Below are 20,289 nucleotides of genomic sequence, written 5' to 3' on the forward strand. Positions count from 1 at the left end.
GTAAAAGCAGGCAGAGCACCTGAAGAAGACCTGAGCTTAGGGGGTGTTTCTTTGACTGTATTGTATGTTAATATTGCTAGGAATGCTGGGGGCGGGGGAAGCAGTTTAATCTTGCAGATAAAAGATGGAAGCAATTTCCCTTTTCTGAAATAGTTAAAATAGGGAATTATGGCTTCTCAGCCCATAAACAATGCACAAAGATACACATTTTCTCCATCTTGAAATTGCTTTTATGCAGCAGAATTTTTTTGTTATTATGGTTGCCATTCTGTAGTGATGGAAAGCGTTGTATTTTCAGTAGTTTAAACATAATTTTATATTTACTTTAGTAGTATTTTTTGTTTACTGTAGATGTTATTTCTTTGCTGGAAAGAACTTATTTAAGTACCTTTTTAATAAATATCTCATCTAAAGCCAGGATAAAATACACTAGATAATGTATAATTTTAAAATGGTGCATTACTATTACTGGCTTTAAAAACAGAAGTCATAACTAGATATTGGAGGTGGCTGTTTAGAAGAGGGGATGTACTTGGAGAATATAACAACTTGGCACTATTGAGTGTATTGGAGTTTCCTATTGATCCTAATTCACCCTTCTGTGCATTTCTGCACATACTGTCTGTCTCTTAGTGAAAATGAACTGTTCTAACTTGGACTTTCTCTTATGTAGACTAGTTGCAGTTCAGTTAAGCTTTCTTTTCCCTTTTTAATGTACCTGCTTTCCGCTGTTTGTAATTTCCTACCATCTTACTTTTTATATCCCTGTGGTAAGTGTCCCAGTTGGCATTTCTTCTTTCTCTTTGCAATGCTGTTTACTCTGAAGCACTGCAAAAAAAACAAACCACCTCAAACTCCAATAGAATGTAACTGAGTTCTTCCCAATGCCATGGACAACAGATAAATACTTCACTTGTTTTACATGAGGCACCTGTTCCTTTTTTTGTAGGAGGTATAATTTACTCATTCAGTTTATTACTCATTATAGTGCCTTTTCTTTTTACTCAGCACTCAGTATTTATGCATTTTACTTTTTTCGACAACTTCACTTTGCTCTTGAGAGAAAAAAAGTGTTTTTGTAATAGCTCCATCTAATGCAGTTGGGTAGTTTGTTCAAGACTGTCTTGTAGTCAGTATGTACCATGAAGTTCTTTTTGTAATACAGATTGGTTTCAACTGAACTGATTATACCAGGCATTCCCCTGCACTTCTTCCCCAGGCACAAAATAAAAGCATCTTTTAGCATCTCTTAATATCTGGCTAGTGACCATGTGAGAAAACTTAATTTACTAGAGTTAGTAGCTGCAGCTTCCATTATGGAAGTGTTCCTGGACATCAGCTGCAATGTCCAGTTCCTTGCTCATTCCTCAGGCTTTCAGAGCCCCTCCAAACATGATGACAGTGGCAGTTTTAGACAGTTTTAGCACTTATCTGCCATTGGTACAGATCAGGAAGAATCAGCTGTTGCTTTGTCTGAAAAAAGTATTTTTTTATGTTTTTGTTTTCACTTTGACTGAACTTGTTCCTCTTAAACCAAAGTAAAATAAAACGTGCAGCATCCTTGGTTTGCTTTTCCCATTTCCATAATTTCAGTGAATCCTCCTTCCTTGGAAGAAATAATGATTTCTGTTGCTGTTACTTAGAGCTTTTTTCACAGAGAAGCTGCTGTCAGGAGCAGAGCTGGGGAAGCAATGAACAATAGCGAAGGCAGGCACATACCTATGGCAAGTCAGGCCCTGGGGAAGCGTGGGTGAGGATTGATGGAGAGGTCCTTTCTTCTCTGCTCTGCTTCCACATAGCACACGGAGGCTCTGGGTGTTGGAAATGAGACCTCCCTTTTAATCAACGTGGTGGCTTCAGTGGCAGGGAATAAAGAAAGGAACTTTGACATTAGAGCATATTGTTATTTGTTGTTTAGGACTGATAAATATGTGTTTAACTGCATTCAGTAGGCAAGGGGCAGGGGAGACTTCCCAGTGGGGTCCAGGTCTGACCCTGGGCTCTGTTACCTGAGGTGTCCCTTTAGTGCCTCCAGCCTGTCAGTGCCTGTGGCTGCATTCAGTCCATTTTGCATCTGTTCACTGGTTCCCTTGTAAAAGTCCCTACAACTCATGAGAACATTACAGAATGTTTATATAAATACATTAAAATAATAAATGCTGGTCCATTTCTCCCTGATCTGGCTCTTCTCAAGTTATCCAGTATATTTTACCTAACCTTGGAATTCCATGCACAGTATTTATTTCCCTTCTTTAAGTAATTCCTGGCTTTAAGCAGTGTGTTCAAAGTTACCTGTAGCATTCTATTATTATATAAATACCTAAAATTTTTCTCATATCTCTCAATATGCCTATACATGTCCCTATCCCTCTTTAGTGTTCATTTCCTGAGGGAACTTCTCAGGCTCTTTTTTACATTCATTAGAATGCCTCACACCTTTATCATAAGGTCAAACTTTCAGAATCTGGGAGGGTAAGGCAAAAAAATAAAGGTTTGAAGAGGATAATATTTAAAAAGTGGTAGTGTGGAGAAACACTTAAACTCAGAGAAATGAGCTCCAATATTACCTAAATACAGAAACAATAAAGAGCCAAGAAAGGCTGTGTTAAATGTCTGCTTTGTCATAACACATGTAGAATTTCCAAAGAAATAAAACTGGTGTTTTTATTCAATGGCAGCTGGAATGTAGTAATTATAAGTAAATTGTAAATTATTATTTGAGTTACTTGAGAGATATAGGAAGGGAATTAATTGTCCAGATGGTATATGAGAAAAACATTTATAAAAACGGGAACTAAAGGCAAAGGATTTGATTTTGATTAATTATCAAGGTATTCTGAACTCTAGTTTTTGTATTTTTGAAGGAAGAGTCAATCACAAGATTGATTTTTAGCCTGCTGTAGGTTTAGCATATTAGTATTTATTTTTTGAATATATCAACACTGACTGTGTTTGCATTTTTTCATTACTTGATTTTCACGCCTTGTTTCTATTTGTTTAAACATAGCAAGTATCTATATATTTGGGGTTTTTTTTTAAAAAGCCATTTATAAGATGTTCAAAAAAGTTAATGGGGGCTGATGATAGAATTTTGGCAGATCTGAGACTTGGTCATTCAACTACTTCTGTTTCTACCTTTAGCTAGTCACACCCACTCTTAAAAAAATTCATAAACCGGACAAAGGAAGAGGTTTAAAGTTGACTCTTCAAGGTGCTGACTTGTTCTGGTTTAATATTTTAAAGCAAAAAAAACCTTTTGCTTGTGAAATCGAAGGTATAACTCTGTCTAGTGATATTTGGGGTTTGCCCAGATTGACCTTGTTAACTGGGATTCTGCATTTGGATGATAAAAATAAAGCAATTGGAAATTATTTACTTTATTAGCTTATATGAATTGTTCTGAAATTGAATGTTCTGATTTTAGGAAGGAGATTTTCATAATCAGGGTGGTCCAACTTTACATTAGGATGTATGGAGAGGTGTTGGGATCTCCATTCCTGGAGATGCTCAGAACTTAACTGGATCTGATCCTGAGCAACTGGACCCTGGTCTGAACTTGGCACCTGTAGGCAGAAACAGAGATCAGAACCTACATCACTAGACTGCATCACTAGAAACTCTTGAAGCAGTGCTTAACACGTTAAAAAAGTTGAAGGTTTATTGAGTTTCAACAGTTAAAATCTGTTGCCAGTGATAAAATTGAAGACGCAATATTCTTCGATTTATAAAAGTGGTTTAAGCAAATCTCAAAATGGAGCAAAAAGAAAACTTTTTTTTGTTGTCATTAGGGTGAGGTTGAGCTGTTCTTAAAATTACCCTAGCAAAAATTTCTGTTTACTGTCCTTCAGAAGGAAGTTGATGATAAATTTCAGGAAATTTTTATTAATGCTTCCTTCTAATACGTGTAAGTACTACTAACAGTGTAGCTTTCAACTGAGGAGAAATAAAATTTGGAAGTTACTTGTGTTCATGATTCTGTTTTAGGTCATCTCTATTAAATGGTAACTTCTGAAAATTAAAAAACTTAAAGATACAGTCATGTGAATTATCATATTAGTTTACAATTGCATAATTAACCATTGTTTTTCTGTCAGAGGGGATTTGCTTTCTTTAAGCAAAAATAAGAGAAATTGTTTCTCTTATTTTATCTTACTGTAGCTATTCTGATGATATTCTTTATTCTTTGAAGTATTTCTGTTGCTGTACTTTTGGAAAATGTAGTGAATCCTCAGAAGTGGAATAGAAAACTGGCCTGTCAACATTTTAGGCACTTCTTTTGTTGTTTTTTTTTTTCTTTCTTATTTTGTCTTTTGCCACACGCTTGTATTGTTTTTGTGTCAGTGTTGCCTTAACCTGGTGCCTGTCCCCTGTGGCTCCCATCCCTGTGCACTGAGCTGTCCTGCAGCAGTGCCTGGCTTTGCCCAGAGCCCCCAGCTGCCTGCAGGCAGTGCTGCCCTTGCTGTGTGTGTGGAGCTGGAGCCCAGGGTAAGCCAGATGTGCTGCACACCTCAGGAATTCTGCCTAATGTACAGACTGAGGGAGAGTCACCGAGGTACAGTTCAGCACTTCACTCACAGAAATGGATCATTCCCCGGTGTTTCACAGGCAGAAATTCAGATGGCAATTTTTCTGGTTTTAACAGGTTATTTGCTCATATGCTACTTAATATTGGAGTATTTTTTAGTTTCATTTGTTGCCTAATCTCCTTCCAGGGCTGTCTCTTCCTTTTTATATTTACACTTCTCCCTTTTGTTTGCTCTTCCTTTCCCCTTGATGTATTGATGTACACTTTTTAAAAAGTAAATCTCATCTCAGTGACTATTGAACTCTTCTAATCCCTGTTTGGTCTATTTGTGTAATTTCTTTGTTCCCAATCCTTCCCAGATCAGTATAGTCAGTGAATTGAATTGTTAAGCTGTTTATTTGCTGGACAGTGATGACGTTAAGTAGGAATGAATGAATCAGGGACTCTCAGAGCTTCCTCTGACATCTTTCTCCATGTGGACCATTTCTGGTTTTGTTCACTTGTTGCCCTGTATGGTTTCATGTAGTTGCTTTTTCACAAAACCAGTTATTTTCAAGTCTGTGGTATTGACTGCTGTATCTGGTCCTACTGTGATGATTGCACAGACATACTGAGCATGAGAAGGTATTTGAAGGTGTTAAATGCTTTAGTGCATTTACTGTTCTAGGCTGGAATAAGGGAACTATTTAGATAAAATAACCATGAATGGAATCTGTTGTTCACATTTTTCGAACCACTGTGCTCTAAGAAGAGTTGTTCCAGACAATTAACATTTTTACACTACAGTACAAGATTTTTTTCAGACTTTTTTGAAGTGGTGGTTAAATTGAGTTCTATGAAGGAAGTCACTGAAGAGGAAAGAATGCATTAAACAGGATGAGCAATAAACCTTTCTGATACTAATTGAACTAAATGCTTTTTCAGGCTGTGTACATGATGCCCACAGAAGGAGATGATTCATCCAAAAGTGTTCCTTTAGCATTGCAAAGAGTGTTTTATGAGCTGCAACATAGTGACAAACCAGTTGGAACTAAAAAGTTAACAAAATCATTTGGGTAAGTTTCAGAAACTTGGACTATTTATTGGACTTAGGCTTCATAAATCTTTTCTTTAAAAAGATACTATTTTAATAAGGTTACTTTTAGAGAGGTGCAGAGAAGTGTTAATGCAATATGGTGTTAAGTGTTAACTTTTGGAAGTCTACTTGCATAGGTTTTTATCTGTAGCCAGTACTAAAGATAGCTGATCCAAAAGTCAGATTTTTTGGGAAGGGGAATTGTACAGAAACAAAACTGTTAAAAGCAGGGTTGTCATTTATCTGAACATTGTGTGATGCATTTGACTTAAGTAAAATTCAGAAGAAAATAGTCATTGAAACATTGCAGTTTGTGTATTGTTATTGTCTTTAAAAAATGGAATCGGTTTTAGATTTAGTGCAATAGCAGTATTTGCATGTCCATGTTGTTGAACATTGATGGCTGCTGTAACATTTTCCTACAACATACTGAAGACACAAGTGAGGACAGAAAGATTAACATTAGTATAACCTTTACAAGTCTTCCCTTTGCATGTCTTGTAAGTGTGGAGTAGGATTTTATTAAAATCCATTCTAAAATACTTCATTTTGTATTACTGTGTCTCAGTGTATTTATAGGTTAGTCTTGTAGCAGTACTGACAAGCACTGTTTTATTTCAAAACACATTAGGAACACATCTTATTTCAAAACACATTTTGTATCATCTTTTTCATACAGTTGTCCTCGTGTTCATCCTGCATCTGCTGCTACAGCCTGCAGTCGTGCTCTGTCCTAAAACAACCTCTTTGCAACCTTGACTCTTCCCCTTTTAGGGGAATCTTAAAAGGAAATCAGTAGCCTGTGTTGTCTGTTTATCTGGCCATTCCCTCTTCCTACTAGCACACTGTATATTTGGTGGATCAGTGCTCCTGCTGTCCTGTTACAGGACAGGACTTGGTGACAGAGTAAATAATTCATCTCCAGTTAAGATCCCAACTGTGTTATATTCAGGAGCTTGAAGAAGCTGTTCCCAAGGGTTTTGCAGGTGCTTAATTTTGTATCCAACAGCAGAGTTTTAAAAATGTGTTCATGCCTGCTTTTGTTCTTGGAAAAGAATTTTAGAATGTGTTTGAAGATTTAGGTTTCCCCCTTCCCTCATCATTGAATCAGGGAGGGGTTTTTGAACAAGGGGCCTTGTGAACCCTAGGTGCTCGGGTATTACTAGGGTATTATTTTTTACTGAGTGTTGTGTATTTCTAGGTTTGACTTCCTTAAGTAGAAAATGATGCCATGTCTGAAGGAGCCCTTCTTTATACTAATTTTAGTGTGTGACCTTTTTCTTTGCTTTGTCCTATGAGCTGGCTAGTGTTTAAAGCCTAGAGAGTCAGGGCATTATTTTCTATTCTTAATTATCTGACAGGCCACTTGATTCAGCTTGTTGAGTGTGGACCCCACACAGTTGTTGGCACACTTTAGGGATTAGTTTGCTACCATGTGACAGTGGGGGTGAGTCACTGAGAAGAGAGTGGGAGGGAGGATAAAGTCAGCACTGCTCCTGATCATCCTGCTGCTGGTTCCAGGGCCAGGGTGGAGCATCACACTGAACCTGGAGCCTACAGTCAGCAGAGTTTACTTTATACAGCTGGGAGTTCTGGCTGCTGCAAAAAAGTTGTCAGATACTTAGAACTTAAAAAGCTTTCTTGAGTTGAAGGTACAGTTCTCACAGGTGTATTTAATGCTGGAACTAGAAACACTTTGTGCTTCTTGTTTTATTGAAGGCAGGAGTGCTGAACGCCCTTGTTGCAGTGTGCCATGCTGGCTGTGAGGCATTTAGATCCTGCTGCCCTCAGCCCTGTGTGTTTCACATGGACAGTTCAGAAAGCTGAATGCCTCCTTGAAGTTACTGCATGCCCAGGATTAACTGTTTAGATGAGCACAAAGGAGCCAGTCTTTCCTACAAATCCATTTGCTTCCTTCCCTGTGCTGAAATAATCCCTGAATGCCACTTGACTGCACCTGAAGGGCCCTCAAAGAGAGGCAGCTGGAAACCTGCTGTGGAAACTGATGGCATTGAATTGCTCCCAAGCCTTTATTTAAGAGGTTTTTTGGCATGAGCTGAGACTGGGTTGTAGGCTGGAAGATCAACAGCCTGGCTGTGGTCTCCTCAGCTGGCTCTGGGTGCCTTTGCTGTCCCTGCCCCAGTCCCACACAGGCGAAGTGGGGTGGGCTCAGAACAGCTCCTGCAAGTTCACTGCCCCTTCTTGCTACACAGTTAGAGAACCTGTGTATTACATTCTTGATCTACAAAGAAATAAAAAATGTCTTTTGAGGTGTTTTTTTCCCAATTACTAATTTTTTATTTATTTGCCTTAAAAGGTGGGAAACTTTAGACAGCTTCATGCAACATGATGTCCAGGAATTATGTCGAGTGGTATGTTTATACTATTTCTTGCTGGTCTGTGATATATAAATTTCTCTTGATATTCTGTGTGTGTATATATATATAAAATACAGTATAGGAACTATCAGAGTAATAGTGGTCCTGATTAATTTAAATTAGGTCTCGAAGGCAGAGTTTTTGCCTTGGTTTCTCTTTAAGAATGGGATTGATTGTGGCCTTTTATGGGTAAGGAATTTGTAAAAAGTAGGGAAGCTTGAAAGTTGCTGGAACATGTGCTAGTGGTACTTTCATAGCCATGGGGAGAAGTGAAGTTTTGAAGATGAAATGCATTGTTACATCTGTGGGGGTTTCCAGACTCAAAGAATGGAGTAGCTGGAGTTGCCCTCAGTCTGAGGAAAAGAGGAGGATTTAAAGGACTAGAAAGGAGGTGCCAGTACAAATAGACTAACGTTTCATTTTTGTCCAAGTAATTTAGCATCTAATCTAAGTAGTCATTTGTGTGTGATGAATAAATTTAAAAAAACTGCAAGTTTATCTTGTGTAAAAACTGATTTTTCTTTCAGCTGCTTGATAATGTGGAAAATAAAATGAAAGGCACATGTGTAGAAGGCACTATCCCTAAATTGTTCAGAGGGAAGATGGTGGTATGTATTTTATATCTTTCTCAAAAATAATTAAAATTAGCTCTCCTTACTTTTATAAAATTGAACTTCTGTTCAACTACTGTTCTTGTTTTGGTTTTGTTTCCAGTCTTACATCCAATGCAAGCACGTAGACTATCGATCTGAACGAATAGAAGATTATTATGACATCCAGCTAAGTATAAAGGGAAAGAAAAATAGTAAGTGATACATTGTGATATGCACCCATCCAGTACTTCAGCATGTTGGACAACTTTAGTGCCTGTTGTTTTCAAATGGGTTTGTTTTGGTGCACAGTGATTGGAAGTATGTGCTTTAGGACACCTTATTGAAAACATTTTCAATGCAGAGAATGTTTTTGCCTGGATTACTTTTCTTTTTTTCCTTATCCTATTTCCTTTCCCTAATTTCCTTCTTTCCTAATTCTCTCATTGGTATCTTTTCATAAAACTAAGAACTTCAGGAGTTTTCTGGTGTCATAAAACTGTGCTATGGTGATCACAGTGGTATTGTCACAGTAGTTATAATTTATATATAAAGATGAACTTGGAAGAAATACATGCTTTATTTAGACCTGGTCATAGTAATAAGAAAAAAGAAAAAAAGAATGAACTACTCAGAACAGCATAACAGTGGTCCCTTATCATGTCTTTACTGAGCACTTGGGGTACAAGGCACAGGAAAGCATGTGTAGGAGTCCAGCAAACAGAGGCATCTGGCTTGATGCTTAACAGCTGAGAAGTGAGGAGTTGTGGCAGACAGCTGTAGCTGTGTGATTTTAAAATCTGCTGGTATTCTTAGATATGCCTCTGCAATATGGTACATTTCTTGATATTCTTAAACAATATAAAACTATACTTAAAGAGAGAAGTACTCAAACAGAAATTTCCCTGTCCTAATATTTCATTTAATTAGTATGTTGCGGGCTATAGTAAACTTACATTTTTTCCTTCTTCTGTACAATTCCCTAATCTATCTTCTTTCAGTTTTTGAGTCCTTCATTGACTACGTTGCAGTGGAGCAGTTGGATGGTGATAACAAGTATGATGCAGGAGAACATGGCTTGCAGGTATTATTTTTTTTTAACCAGGTTTTAAATCGTATTTCTTTATCTTTGATAAAATAACAGTGTTGCAAAACCCATTCTAGATTTAATCAGGTGATTTTGGTGATGCTTCTTCTTAGACAAGCTTTTTATATAGCTCTTCTTATTTGGTGTTAGGTTTCTTAAAATGGAGCTCAGATTTTATAACAATTTAATTTGTAGTGAGTTTTATGTGTCCCAAGTCTTCCAGTTGCTAGAATGATTTACTTTTCCACCAATCTCAAGACTGAGAAGTTCTTCCTCTATGAGTAGTCTGTTTTTCCATGTGTCAAGTAAAAACAGCGTAGCTCTAAAAGTAACTTTGGAGAGCTCATGTTTGTATTCTCAGCAAGCACACCAAGTGAACCCATGGAAATTAAACATTTATGTGTGTGCACGTGTTTCTGAGCTCTTCAGCTGCACTTTGCTGCACCCACTGGAGTAAGCTGAAGTCCTTTATAAATAATGTTTTACTAAAGCTTATTTCTGCAGTTCTTACATACCAGGTTTTGTCAGTAATGTTCTATATATTCTTTAGCTGTTCTTAGGAAGGCATAGCACAGTAGCCAAATCCTTGTTGGCAGGATGCAATGAACATGAAATTCTTAATTGATCAAAAATGAGCTTTTGCCTCCATATTCTCCCAATTTTATTTATGCAGGTAACTTGCTCCTAATGCAGTGAGATGTCCACATATTCTTGTATGGCCTAAATTTCATTTAATTGAGTTTTTGTGTTAGTGGAGTAGCTCATGGGAGGTTGAGCTGACTAACAATAGGCAGCATTAGGATAAATCAAGTTGCACCCAAATTTTGAACCATTCTTGTGCACATTGTGTTTTCAAGTCTATAAAAGTCCATATGAAGATTGTCTGCAACAAACAAGTATTTTGAGTTGCTAAAAATCCTGCAATTTCGACCCTCTATTTCCTTTAAAATGTCTAGGAGGCAGAGAAAGGTGTGAAGTTCCTAACACTGCCACCAGTATTGCACCTACAGCTCATGAGGTTTATGTATGATCCTCAGACTGACCAAAACATCAAGATAAATGATAGGTAAGTGGCTTGGTTGGTTTAGTGTGTGGGTTGGGTTTTTTTGTAGAATTTAGACCTGTGAATGTATTTTAGCAAAAAATGGCTTCCCAAAATCCTGGTTTTAACTAAGCTCTGAGAGGCAGGCTTGTGCAGTCACAGTGAAGGCCCCTAAAGGTGCACTGGTTGAATGTTGAAGTTCAAAATGACAAATTGAAGGTTTGGTAATCCATAGTGATTGTTTTGACTATGAACAGGTACCTGCATCTTTTAATGGCTTGTGTAGCATTCTTTGTGTAGTATGTGGCTAGGCTGCCACCAGAGTAAGCAGGATGAGTAAGGAGGACCTGCTTGCCCTCCATCTGTTTCCATGGATGGAGGGAGAGCCATTTGCCCACTCACTGTAAGTAGAGGCTGATAATTTCTCAAGGAGATACATGGTTGGTTGTAAACTAAATGTTTATTGCAATTATCTAATTCTCACCAAGGTGAGATATTTCAGAGTAATGTTCCAGTCCAGTGGTACCTGTGCTAGGGAAGCTGCATTTGTCTGCTAGAAAATAACAGATTTTAAAGCTTTTGCCTTGACGCAGTGAATCCAAACCAGCCCTAATTCAGTTGAAGTGCTCTTGCCCTTGTTTACTGAGGGCGTGCTTTCCTGAGCTGCTTGAAAAGTTTATTTTTATTCCATATTTAAACAGTATAAATTCTGCCACTGTATGCAGCATGTCCTGGTTAGAAGTGGCATTGTAACAGTAACATGTTCAATTTTTATTCTTTGCTTTAAGAGTACACATAATGTTCCATAGTAGTGCCTGATAATGTGTGTCTATCTTAACTACAAATACAATTGTCTTCATTCTTTTTGAAACTAGGTTTGAATTTCCTGAACAGTTGCCACTAGATGAATTTTTGCAAAAAACAGATCCTAAAGATCCTGCAAATTACATTCTCCATGCAGTTCTAGTACACAGTGGAGATAACCATGGTGGACATTATGTTGTTTACTTAAATCCAAAGGGTGATGGCAAAGTAAGTATTAAAAAGCATCTAAAAGTATTTGTGTGTTGTAAATGTATACTTGCAGTTTTTATAATGGGCAAATCTTCAGAATTTTCCTCCCCTAAAAGAAGATTGCATACACACTTGCCTTTTAACAAGACTTTTTAACTGAGGGAATCCCTTCTCTTGTGTGTGTGTATGTATTCAAGTTCTGCAATCAGATTTTATCCAGCATTTTTTTGAGACTGACTTTGCTGAAGCAAGTATGAGCATTTCCAGTGCTTCTGTGACTCAGAAGTTCAGCATGTTTGTGTATGTCCCACTGTTCCAGGTTTAGGTGACTTGATTGGATCAGGCATTTGTAGGTCAGGTGCCTCTTCCCTTGAGTTGACTGGTTTTCTGTGTACGTGGTTGTTCACAGTGAGAGTAGAAGTCAGATTTTACTGTGAATTTGTTGCTATTTGTAATTTATTCTTAATTGGCTTTATTGTTGTAATTTAAAATTTGATGTATATTGCTCTAAATTTACAAAGAATTACTCATTGCCTTGTTTATCACTGCTTTTTATTTCATTTTAAAACAGATGAAGTAAATTTTCTGTTTCCTACAGAAATATTACCTATTTGAAGTCTTAAGAAAAGCTTCTTGGAATCATTATTGTGCTTTTGGTACTCACTGTAAAATGTTCAGTAAAGGTTTGGTATTTATGGACTTCCTTATGCTGAGCACAAGTAGCAGGTAGCACAAATTATACTGAACTAGTTTTCCTTTTAAAAGTCATGCCGCTTGAAGGTAATTTTAGTTACTTCAAAGAGCTGAAAGACATGCCAGAAATAGGATTAATTTGTCATTCAGGAACATGTTTTTACATGTAAAATCACCTTTCTGTAAAACTTCCTCCCTAGTGGTGTAAATTCGATGACGACGTTGTGTCGAGGTGCACGAAGGAGGAGGCGATCGAGCACAACTACGGGGGGCACGACGACGACCTGTCCGTGCGGCACTGCACCAACGCCTACATGCTGGTGTACATCAGGGAGTCCAAGCTCAGTACGTGTCCCCTCTGTGCTCAGAGGGCACTGACAGGCAGGCAGGCAGGGCTGCTTTACCTCTGAATTGTTGGCAGTGTTCCTGCACAACAGGACTGCCTTATTTACAGTCGGAGTGTAGCGATCCTGTGGGATCAACCAGCCTTCCTCTCGCTTTGGGAGAGTGTGTGCTGCTCTGGGTCATCTTTTAGCTCAGTAAGGCACCTGCAAAGTGCTTCAACCTTGGCTGGTTTATAGGATGAACTTAGTGAACTGACTTGGGTAATGGAATAAAATCAAATTGATTGTAAATGTGTAGATACATACATGCTTTAAAAATGGAGTGGTGGCGAATATTTTTTTAATTCTGAACTGAATATTTCTTTCAGAAGTCTATGATATATATTTCATGGGAGTAGTGCATTTTGGCTTGTTGTAGAAGTGCTTCTTGTGCCAAAGCATGGTGATATCAAACCATGTTTTTAAGTGAAAGATGAAGAAAGTTGGTTTTGACTTCAAATCAGAAGGAAGTCAAGCATGTATGAAAAAGAAATTGTTTTATGTAAATCTTGAAATAACGTCATAAAATCTGCTTTATAGGTGAAGTTTTGCAGCCTGTTACCGACCATGATATTCCTCAACAACTTGTAGAAAGGCTACAAGAAGAGAAGAGGATAGAAGCTCAGAAGAGGAAGGAGAGGCAGGAAGCTCACCTCTATATGCAAGTGCAGGTCAGCTTTTGAAACAGATTAAGTTACAACTACTTTACCATGAAAATTTAGACTATTGAACCACCCTGGAGGCAAACCTTGATTTTATCTTTTTTTTTTTTTTTAATTTTTAATTTTTCTTCTGAAGTAGTGTTTGAAGAGAAATTATAATTTTAGTGCTTTTAGGTATATTTACATATGCAACAAATTCTAGTAAAACACACAGTACTTTATGTTATAAACATTTCTGTTTTCTTTAGAATTTCTTGTGCTTGTAAGTAAAAATAGTAAGTTCAGGTGAAAGGGAAAAGGACCAGGTTATTTCAAATGGCTGCCCTGCCACTGCACTTCTATCTCCTTCAGGAATTATTTTCTAAAATTAGAATGTATCTAGCCATAGGCTGCAGGTCTGGGCTATTGCCAAACGGAGCTCATCAAGTAGAAGCAGAAGGAGAGAGTGCTTATATTTGCAATTATCTTTTTGGAAAAGCCAGATGGACTAGATTGTTATGAATTGCCTTAAGGAACCCTGTTTATGGCTCTTTCCAGAGCCCATCTGGCACAGGGAAAGAGAACCCCTTTTCCATGTGCCTCCATGTTTCCTTGCCTGTTCTCTCTGGTGTTGATAAGCAGAGATACTGGTGAAGTCCAGCTTGTTCTGCCCTTCATTTGCACTGAGTTTGCAGTGGGACACTGGCAGCATTGCACTCTTTGTGCTTCTGTTACCAAAGCGTGCAGGGGAGCTGTGGGAAATATAAGGAAAGGGTTCAGTGGCCTCCTTGCATTGCACCACTCACAGAATTATGTAGCCTTTTTATTTTCTCCAAGTGCCAAGATTGTTAGAGCACGTTCCAAGACTTGGGATCTAAGCACGACTGGTTTTTAATTGCTCGGGTTTTGTAAGAATTAATGTATTTCAATTACTTGCACTGATGAGATTATCAATCACGATTTTTTAATTTCATTGTAATCTGTGTTCTTGCAAATTTGGTCCCTAAGAACATGAACAGTGTTAGCACTGTGCCAGAGGGTCAGGGAGGTTGCATAGTAAAGCATCCTGAGAAGGTATTACATGGTGCAGCTGGGCTAATCTGAAAAGTAACCTTTAAATGTCATTTTTCAGATAGTGGCAGAGGATCAGTTCTGTGGTCACCAAGGCAATGATATGTATGATGAAGAAAAGGTGAAATACACTGTTTTCAAAGTATTAAAAAACTCCACACTGACAGAATTTGTTCAAAACCTCTCTCAAACAATGGTGAGTTTTCTGTAGCTGAATACCTGCATGTATTTATTTTGTTACATTATGGTTGTTTTCTAGCCCTTACCTTCTCCACATATTGACAGCAATCATAATTTAGACCTTTTAACACAGAAGATCTGTTTGAGTTTAATAAAAGCATCTTAGCCTATTTTTCCCTTGTTTTGATTTAGTTTCCTGTCACAATTTTTATTTATTTTAGGGATTTCCCCAGGATCAAATCAGATTATGGCCAATGCAAGCTAGAAGTAATGGAACAAAAAGACCTGCAATGTTAGATAATGAAGCAGATGGCAATAAAACGGTAAGTAGTCACTGAGAGATGATATTACTTCTGTACATCTCCTGTGATTCTTAGTTCTCTTGAAGAATATTTGACTTTGAGGGATAAGATTTTTCAGGCTTTTGATTTAAAATTAATTTCATTGTATCTGGTGAAGTTTGATACTTGAGAAAACTCTGTGTTTAATGGATTAATTTGGATAGGAAGCAGGAGTGTGGTTGGTGCATGATTTTTCTATTGTGGAAAAAAAGGTGTAATCATGATTTCTCGTGTTAGATTAAAACAGAACTGTCCCTTTGACAAAAGGGGCAAACCCTCTGGATTTAAGGAATTCTGTTGCTTAAAATGTAAAGCGTGTCTAAATACCACAGGATGGTTTCATCCTCCTTTTATTCTAAAATTAAGTCATGTCCTTGTCCTTATAATGATAGCTGTTGGTAACCTTTTGAAAGATAAAGAAGTGGATTCATTTTAGATAAAACCTACTGTGACTGCTTCATCAAAGCTTTTTGGTAGTTCTAGATCCATGTTTGTTTGTCTTAATAAATTTCATAAACTTCCTTTAACAGACCTTCAAAAAAAACCTCTCCTGTTTGTACAATGTCATGAAGTTCTTGTATCTGATCAAAATGCTGATATCAGGTTGTATTAGGTTCTTCAGAGACTTTTTTTTTCTTCTCTCACATCTTTCTGCATAGATGATTGAGCTCAGTGACAATGAGAATCCATGGACAATATTTTTGGAAACAGTAGATCCAGAGATGGCTGCTACTGGAGCAACATTACCCAAATTTGATAAAGATCGTAAGCATATGGGCTAAACATTTCTAAAATACAAACTGCTTTCATGTTGGGTGTATCTCCAGAGACACTGTGCACTTCTTTTTTCAGTGATGTTGTTGATGTATCCATCATACTACTTGAGTGCTGAAATTATTTTTTCTCATGCAGTTTCTCCTTCATTTCTCTTGAAGTGGAAGGCATGCTTTGTATGTTTTTAGACTCACTGTACATTTCTCTCTATATTTTAAGGGCACTGAATTAATAAAGAGACATATTTGTTACTGTGTAAATAAAAACATAGGTGATCTCCTAATCCCTCCCCAAGCCTTACTTAATTTTAAGTCTTGTTTTTTACTTTGTAGATGATGTAATGTTGTTTCTGAAGATGTATGATCCGAAAACTCGGAGTTTGAATTATTGTGGACATATCTACACCCCTATATCCTGTAAAATACGTGAGTTCTGAATTTCAATTTCATTGTAATCATTGAAGTTTTAAAGCAGATTGCACATACTTTTCCTTTAATAATAATAATTCCATCACTGAAAGCAAAGGTACACCACAGAAGCAAATTCTTACTTCCCCCAGTACGTGAGAGTTTTCTTCCCCATGTTGTGTCAGTGACATTTCTGCAGGTCTGAGCCTCAAATCCCCACAGGTGGTCAGTTCATTGTTGCTGTACTCACCAGGTGTTACAGCTGTTTCAGACCTGTTGTAAAGCTTTGGGATGTGATACTTTCCTCCCAAGAGGTTTTCAAGTAGCTCTTCTATAACCTTTCACTGTGGCAGCCTGAGCAGCTGCTCAGCCTGAATTACATGTGAGCCTTGATTTTCATATAGGGTCCATTTAAGGAATTCAGCAAATATCCACTGCTAAAAATATTTTAGTTTTTTTTATTTTGAATGTCTCATTTTGTTAACTTATACATATTTTTTAATTTTGTACTTTAGCTGTCTTTTTTTTTTTTTTTTCGAGATACAATAACCTTTTTCTGGGGAAGAAGCAGTGTTATTTAATCTCTTGGATTGTCAATGAACTTGCACATATTTTTGTAGTTCAGTTAAAGCGGAAAGGAACCATAAATGTGTGTCTGGTTGAATGTCAACAAGGGAAACTTAAGTGTGGAAGGCCCTTTCTTAGGCATTGTAGAGCCATCTACCCAGGGTACAGAAAGGGATTCTCTCCTTTCTGTGATTGGTTTCACTAGCAATTAGTGCTACACATTTCACATTCCTCCTTTTTTCTCCAACAGGTGACTTACTTCCAGTTATGTGTGAGAGAGCAGGATTTCCACAAGAAACTAACCTTATCCTCTATGAGGTTTGGATTGATAGACTTTTTGTAACTTTTTTGTCTTTTGCATGCTATAAAGAAAAACAAAATCATTTTAAAAAGTTGCTCATAGCAATGGTGATTTATAAATTACCAGCGCTGTAATCTGTAACTTTGAAGTCTACAGTGCTGCAAAAGAGTTGCAGCAGAGTGTTAACTTCAAAACAGATTTTATATTAAACAGATTCAAGTGTAAAGCTTTAAAACCAAAAAACTGTCTCCATGAGGGTCCTATATGAGCAGCTTTGTTGTGCTAAACATATGTTGCTGAGTTAGAGGAGTGAATGCTGCTGACATTATTGGCCTTTGTGTTTTCAGTGCCCACCTTAGTGAAGTTGGGAAAATGTTGTATCTTCTCCTTCCTTCCCCAAGCCAAAGTCAGGAAACAAAATTCTTAGTCTGCTGGGCTGTTTCTGCCCAAATACACAAGCAGTGAATCTTCATAACTGCTACATTTATTGAGTGCTGATGATGCAGATCTTGCCAAGGCAAAGTCCTTGCTAGAGTAAGAAGAAGGAATTGGGTTTTTGTTGCAATTTCTGGTAGCAGTCCTGCTGCTCTCTCTGGTGGTTCCAGGGCAGCACACACAGTGCCATCCTAAAAAGCAAAGCTGTACTTCTTGCTCTGGGCAGGCCAGGGTTAAGTGCCATTCCAGTTTGTTTACACGGGTGCTTTTATCCCTGGGTCAGCCCAGAGGCCAGCCTGCAAGTATAAATATGCATATAGATATTTTATAGTACATGCATTGGAATTGTATAGATACATATCTATCCATGTGTTTCAGTTGAAAGAATGTGCAGGTTACCTTATCTGATGATTTCTTCCATATTGTGGTTTATTTGTGACCTTTATTTTTGCCTTTTATTCTGTGGTAAATAATTTTTGTTCTTTGTTGCAGGAAGTTAAACCCAATTTAACAGAAAGGATTCAAGACTATGATGTATCTCTTGATAAAGCTCTCGATGAACTCATGGATGGTGACATCATAGTGTTTCAGAAGTATGTATTAAGGGGGCACCTTATTGCAATTAAAACACCTGACTTTGAGAGCTGAACTTCCTTTAAGTTTTTTTTATCAAGAGCTAAGTATTACATTCCAATAGTAGATGTGTTCTATGCAGTTCTCATTTGTTCATTCAAAGGGGAAATGAGCAAGTATTAGTGGTGTTGAGTATCATGTCCCACATTACTTAAGGAAAAGGTGTTCTCCTAGTTTACAAAACCAATAACCTAAAACAGCTCATAATATTACCAGAGTGTGTTTAGCAATGCATCTGCTTTGTGCAGCTTTGTACTGGAGCCACTGTAACGCAGACACTGAAGAGCCTTCCAGCATTTCAGATACCATGGCCACTGGACAAGGCTCTTGGAGCTCTTTCAGCCCGGAACTACACTGAACTGCTTTCCCTTTTTGCCTCTCCCTTGTGCTCGCAGTCAGGTCCTTACTGGTCTGCAGTGATGAGATGCTCCTAGTTTGCCTGAGCACGTGCCACTCTTAGGTGTACTGGTGCTTCAGCTGGAGGTTTCTCCAAGGCAGAAGGGGAGCTCCTGCATCTTGTATCCAATAAAGGGATCTTTCATAAGCTTGGCAGGGCTATAAATCAGCATTTCTATGCTCTCACTCCTGATGGTCACACCCAACTGTGTTGCTCTGTTTCTCTCCATGGGCTGACAGTGGGTGGAAGCCAGCTAGTCTCTCTTCAGCACTCTTACCCCAGATTATGTGAGATGAATGTATTTCTCATGTCATGCCTTGGAACTCGCATTCCCAGTTGACCCAGTTGGTGTTATGCACCCTTGGCTGGCTGCTGACTCCTGGGTAAGTGCACAGCTTGTACCCTGGTGCTATTTCTCTGCAGAGAAGTTGGGGTACCAGTCAGGAGTGACCCAAACCAGCCCCTGTGCCCACTGTTCTGCCTCTGTGCCAAGGAATGCTGTCCATCTGTCCTCTGTGCAAAGTGATTGATACAGGGGTTCACGAAAAGCTGTGCAGCATCAGTACAGACACACAGGGATGTGCTAGGGTGGGAGGGAGGGACAGCTCCTGCTGCAGTGGTGCTGTGAAGCCACAGGAGCCCAGCAGGGCCAGGCTGCCAGGGGAGCAGCAGAGCAGGCGAGGGCGCCGGGCCCTGCAGCACCCAGCCACGGCGGGCTCTGGGTCACTGCTGACTGCACTGACTCCTGTGTGCCAGTGGTGGCTCTTGCAGAAGGTTTCTAAACTTCAGCTCTGTATCTCTCCACTGTTGCTGACTTACTGTAGAACATGTTTTTAAAAGCCCCAATTGCCTGTGTGTGTAGCAGTGTGATGTGTAATGGTATCATCATTTGTTTGCTCTTGTAGGGATGACCCAGAAAATGATAACAGCGAGCTCCCCACAGCTAAGGAGTACTTCCGGGACCTCTATCACCGTGTGGATGTCATTTTCTGTGACAAAACCATCCCCAATGACCCAGGCTTTGTTGTTACTTTATCCAATAGGATGAATTACTTTCAGGCATGTGTCCTGTTCCTCTTTTATTTCCCTGTTTGGAAAGGAACTTTTGCACTAGCTCACAAATGCGTTATACATACTTTTCTAAAAGTTCTTAAACTATGTACATTTTTTGCACTGTGTACATTTCATTTTAAATGAAAAATTTAAGGAAGCCACTAAGGCTTGTGAGAAAAAAATACTATAAACCCCTCAGTTTTATTAATAATGAGTTATTTGATAATTGGATTCTTTCTTGGTAGACCATTTTGCACTGTCAGGGAAATTATATTCTCATTAAATTTTGCTTTCAAAGTGATATGTAAAACCTGCTCAACTTATTTGACCATTAAAAGGAAAATACCTTGGGAATCTAGTGATTACCTGTTTTGTGCCTGTAATAATCAACAACAATATTTATTTTGTAGACCAAGCTGTCTTGCTTTCTTCACACAATGAAGTTTAATGCTTGGTGACACTAGCAGATCAAACCTCTTGTGTTGATGATAGATGGGTTAGGGTGTTTAGATAAGGAAAACTAAACATGAAAACATAAGAAAAAAACTGAAATAAAGTCGGTCTGATCTATTAAGAGACTGAATAGATTTGACTCCCTACAGTTCTCCTGCAGTTGCTTTTGTCAATGTCAAAAAAATTACTTAAAACCCCAGATAGTTTTATTTTCTGTCCCCAAAGGCAGAAACTTTGAGCATCTGCATA

The 20,289-nt window shown here is 38.2% G+C and overlaps 1 protein-coding gene across 2 annotated transcripts in view; it reads left to right on the forward strand.

The window, feature by feature from the left end:
* The window catches only part of USP7 (ubiquitin specific peptidase 7), a 69,808-nt gene that overhangs the window by 39,370 nt on the left and 10,149 nt on the right, over positions 1-20,289 (forward strand). For both annotated transcript variants that reach the window (XM_041462038.1, XM_041462040.1), the window contains 16 exons: positions 5,450-5,580; positions 7,918-7,972; positions 8,506-8,586; positions 8,693-8,783; positions 9,570-9,652; positions 10,612-10,721; positions 11,573-11,729; positions 12,605-12,749; positions 13,328-13,458; positions 14,561-14,695; positions 14,901-15,002; positions 15,680-15,785; positions 16,127-16,219; positions 17,019-17,086; positions 17,997-18,097; positions 19,440-19,593. In XM_041462038.1, coding sequence (XP_041317972.1) covers positions 5,450-5,580; positions 7,918-7,972; positions 8,506-8,586; positions 8,693-8,783; positions 9,570-9,652; positions 10,612-10,721; positions 11,573-11,729; positions 12,605-12,749; positions 13,328-13,458; positions 14,561-14,695; positions 14,901-15,002; positions 15,680-15,785; positions 16,127-16,219; positions 17,019-17,086; positions 17,997-18,097; positions 19,440-19,593 — 1,743 coding nt within the window. The remainder of the gene's footprint in view (positions 1-5,449; positions 5,581-7,917; positions 7,973-8,505; positions 8,587-8,692; positions 8,784-9,569; positions 9,653-10,611; positions 10,722-11,572; positions 11,730-12,604; positions 12,750-13,327; positions 13,459-14,560; positions 14,696-14,900; positions 15,003-15,679; positions 15,786-16,126; positions 16,220-17,018; positions 17,087-17,996; positions 18,098-19,439; positions 19,594-20,289) is intronic.

This window comes from Pyrgilauda ruficollis, unplaced genomic scaffold (assembly GCF_017590135.1).
Source record: "Pyrgilauda ruficollis isolate IOZ18807 unplaced genomic scaffold, ASM1759013v1 scaffold16, whole genome shotgun sequence".
NCBI lineage: Eukaryota > Metazoa > Chordata > Aves > Passeriformes > Passeridae > Pyrgilauda > Pyrgilauda ruficollis.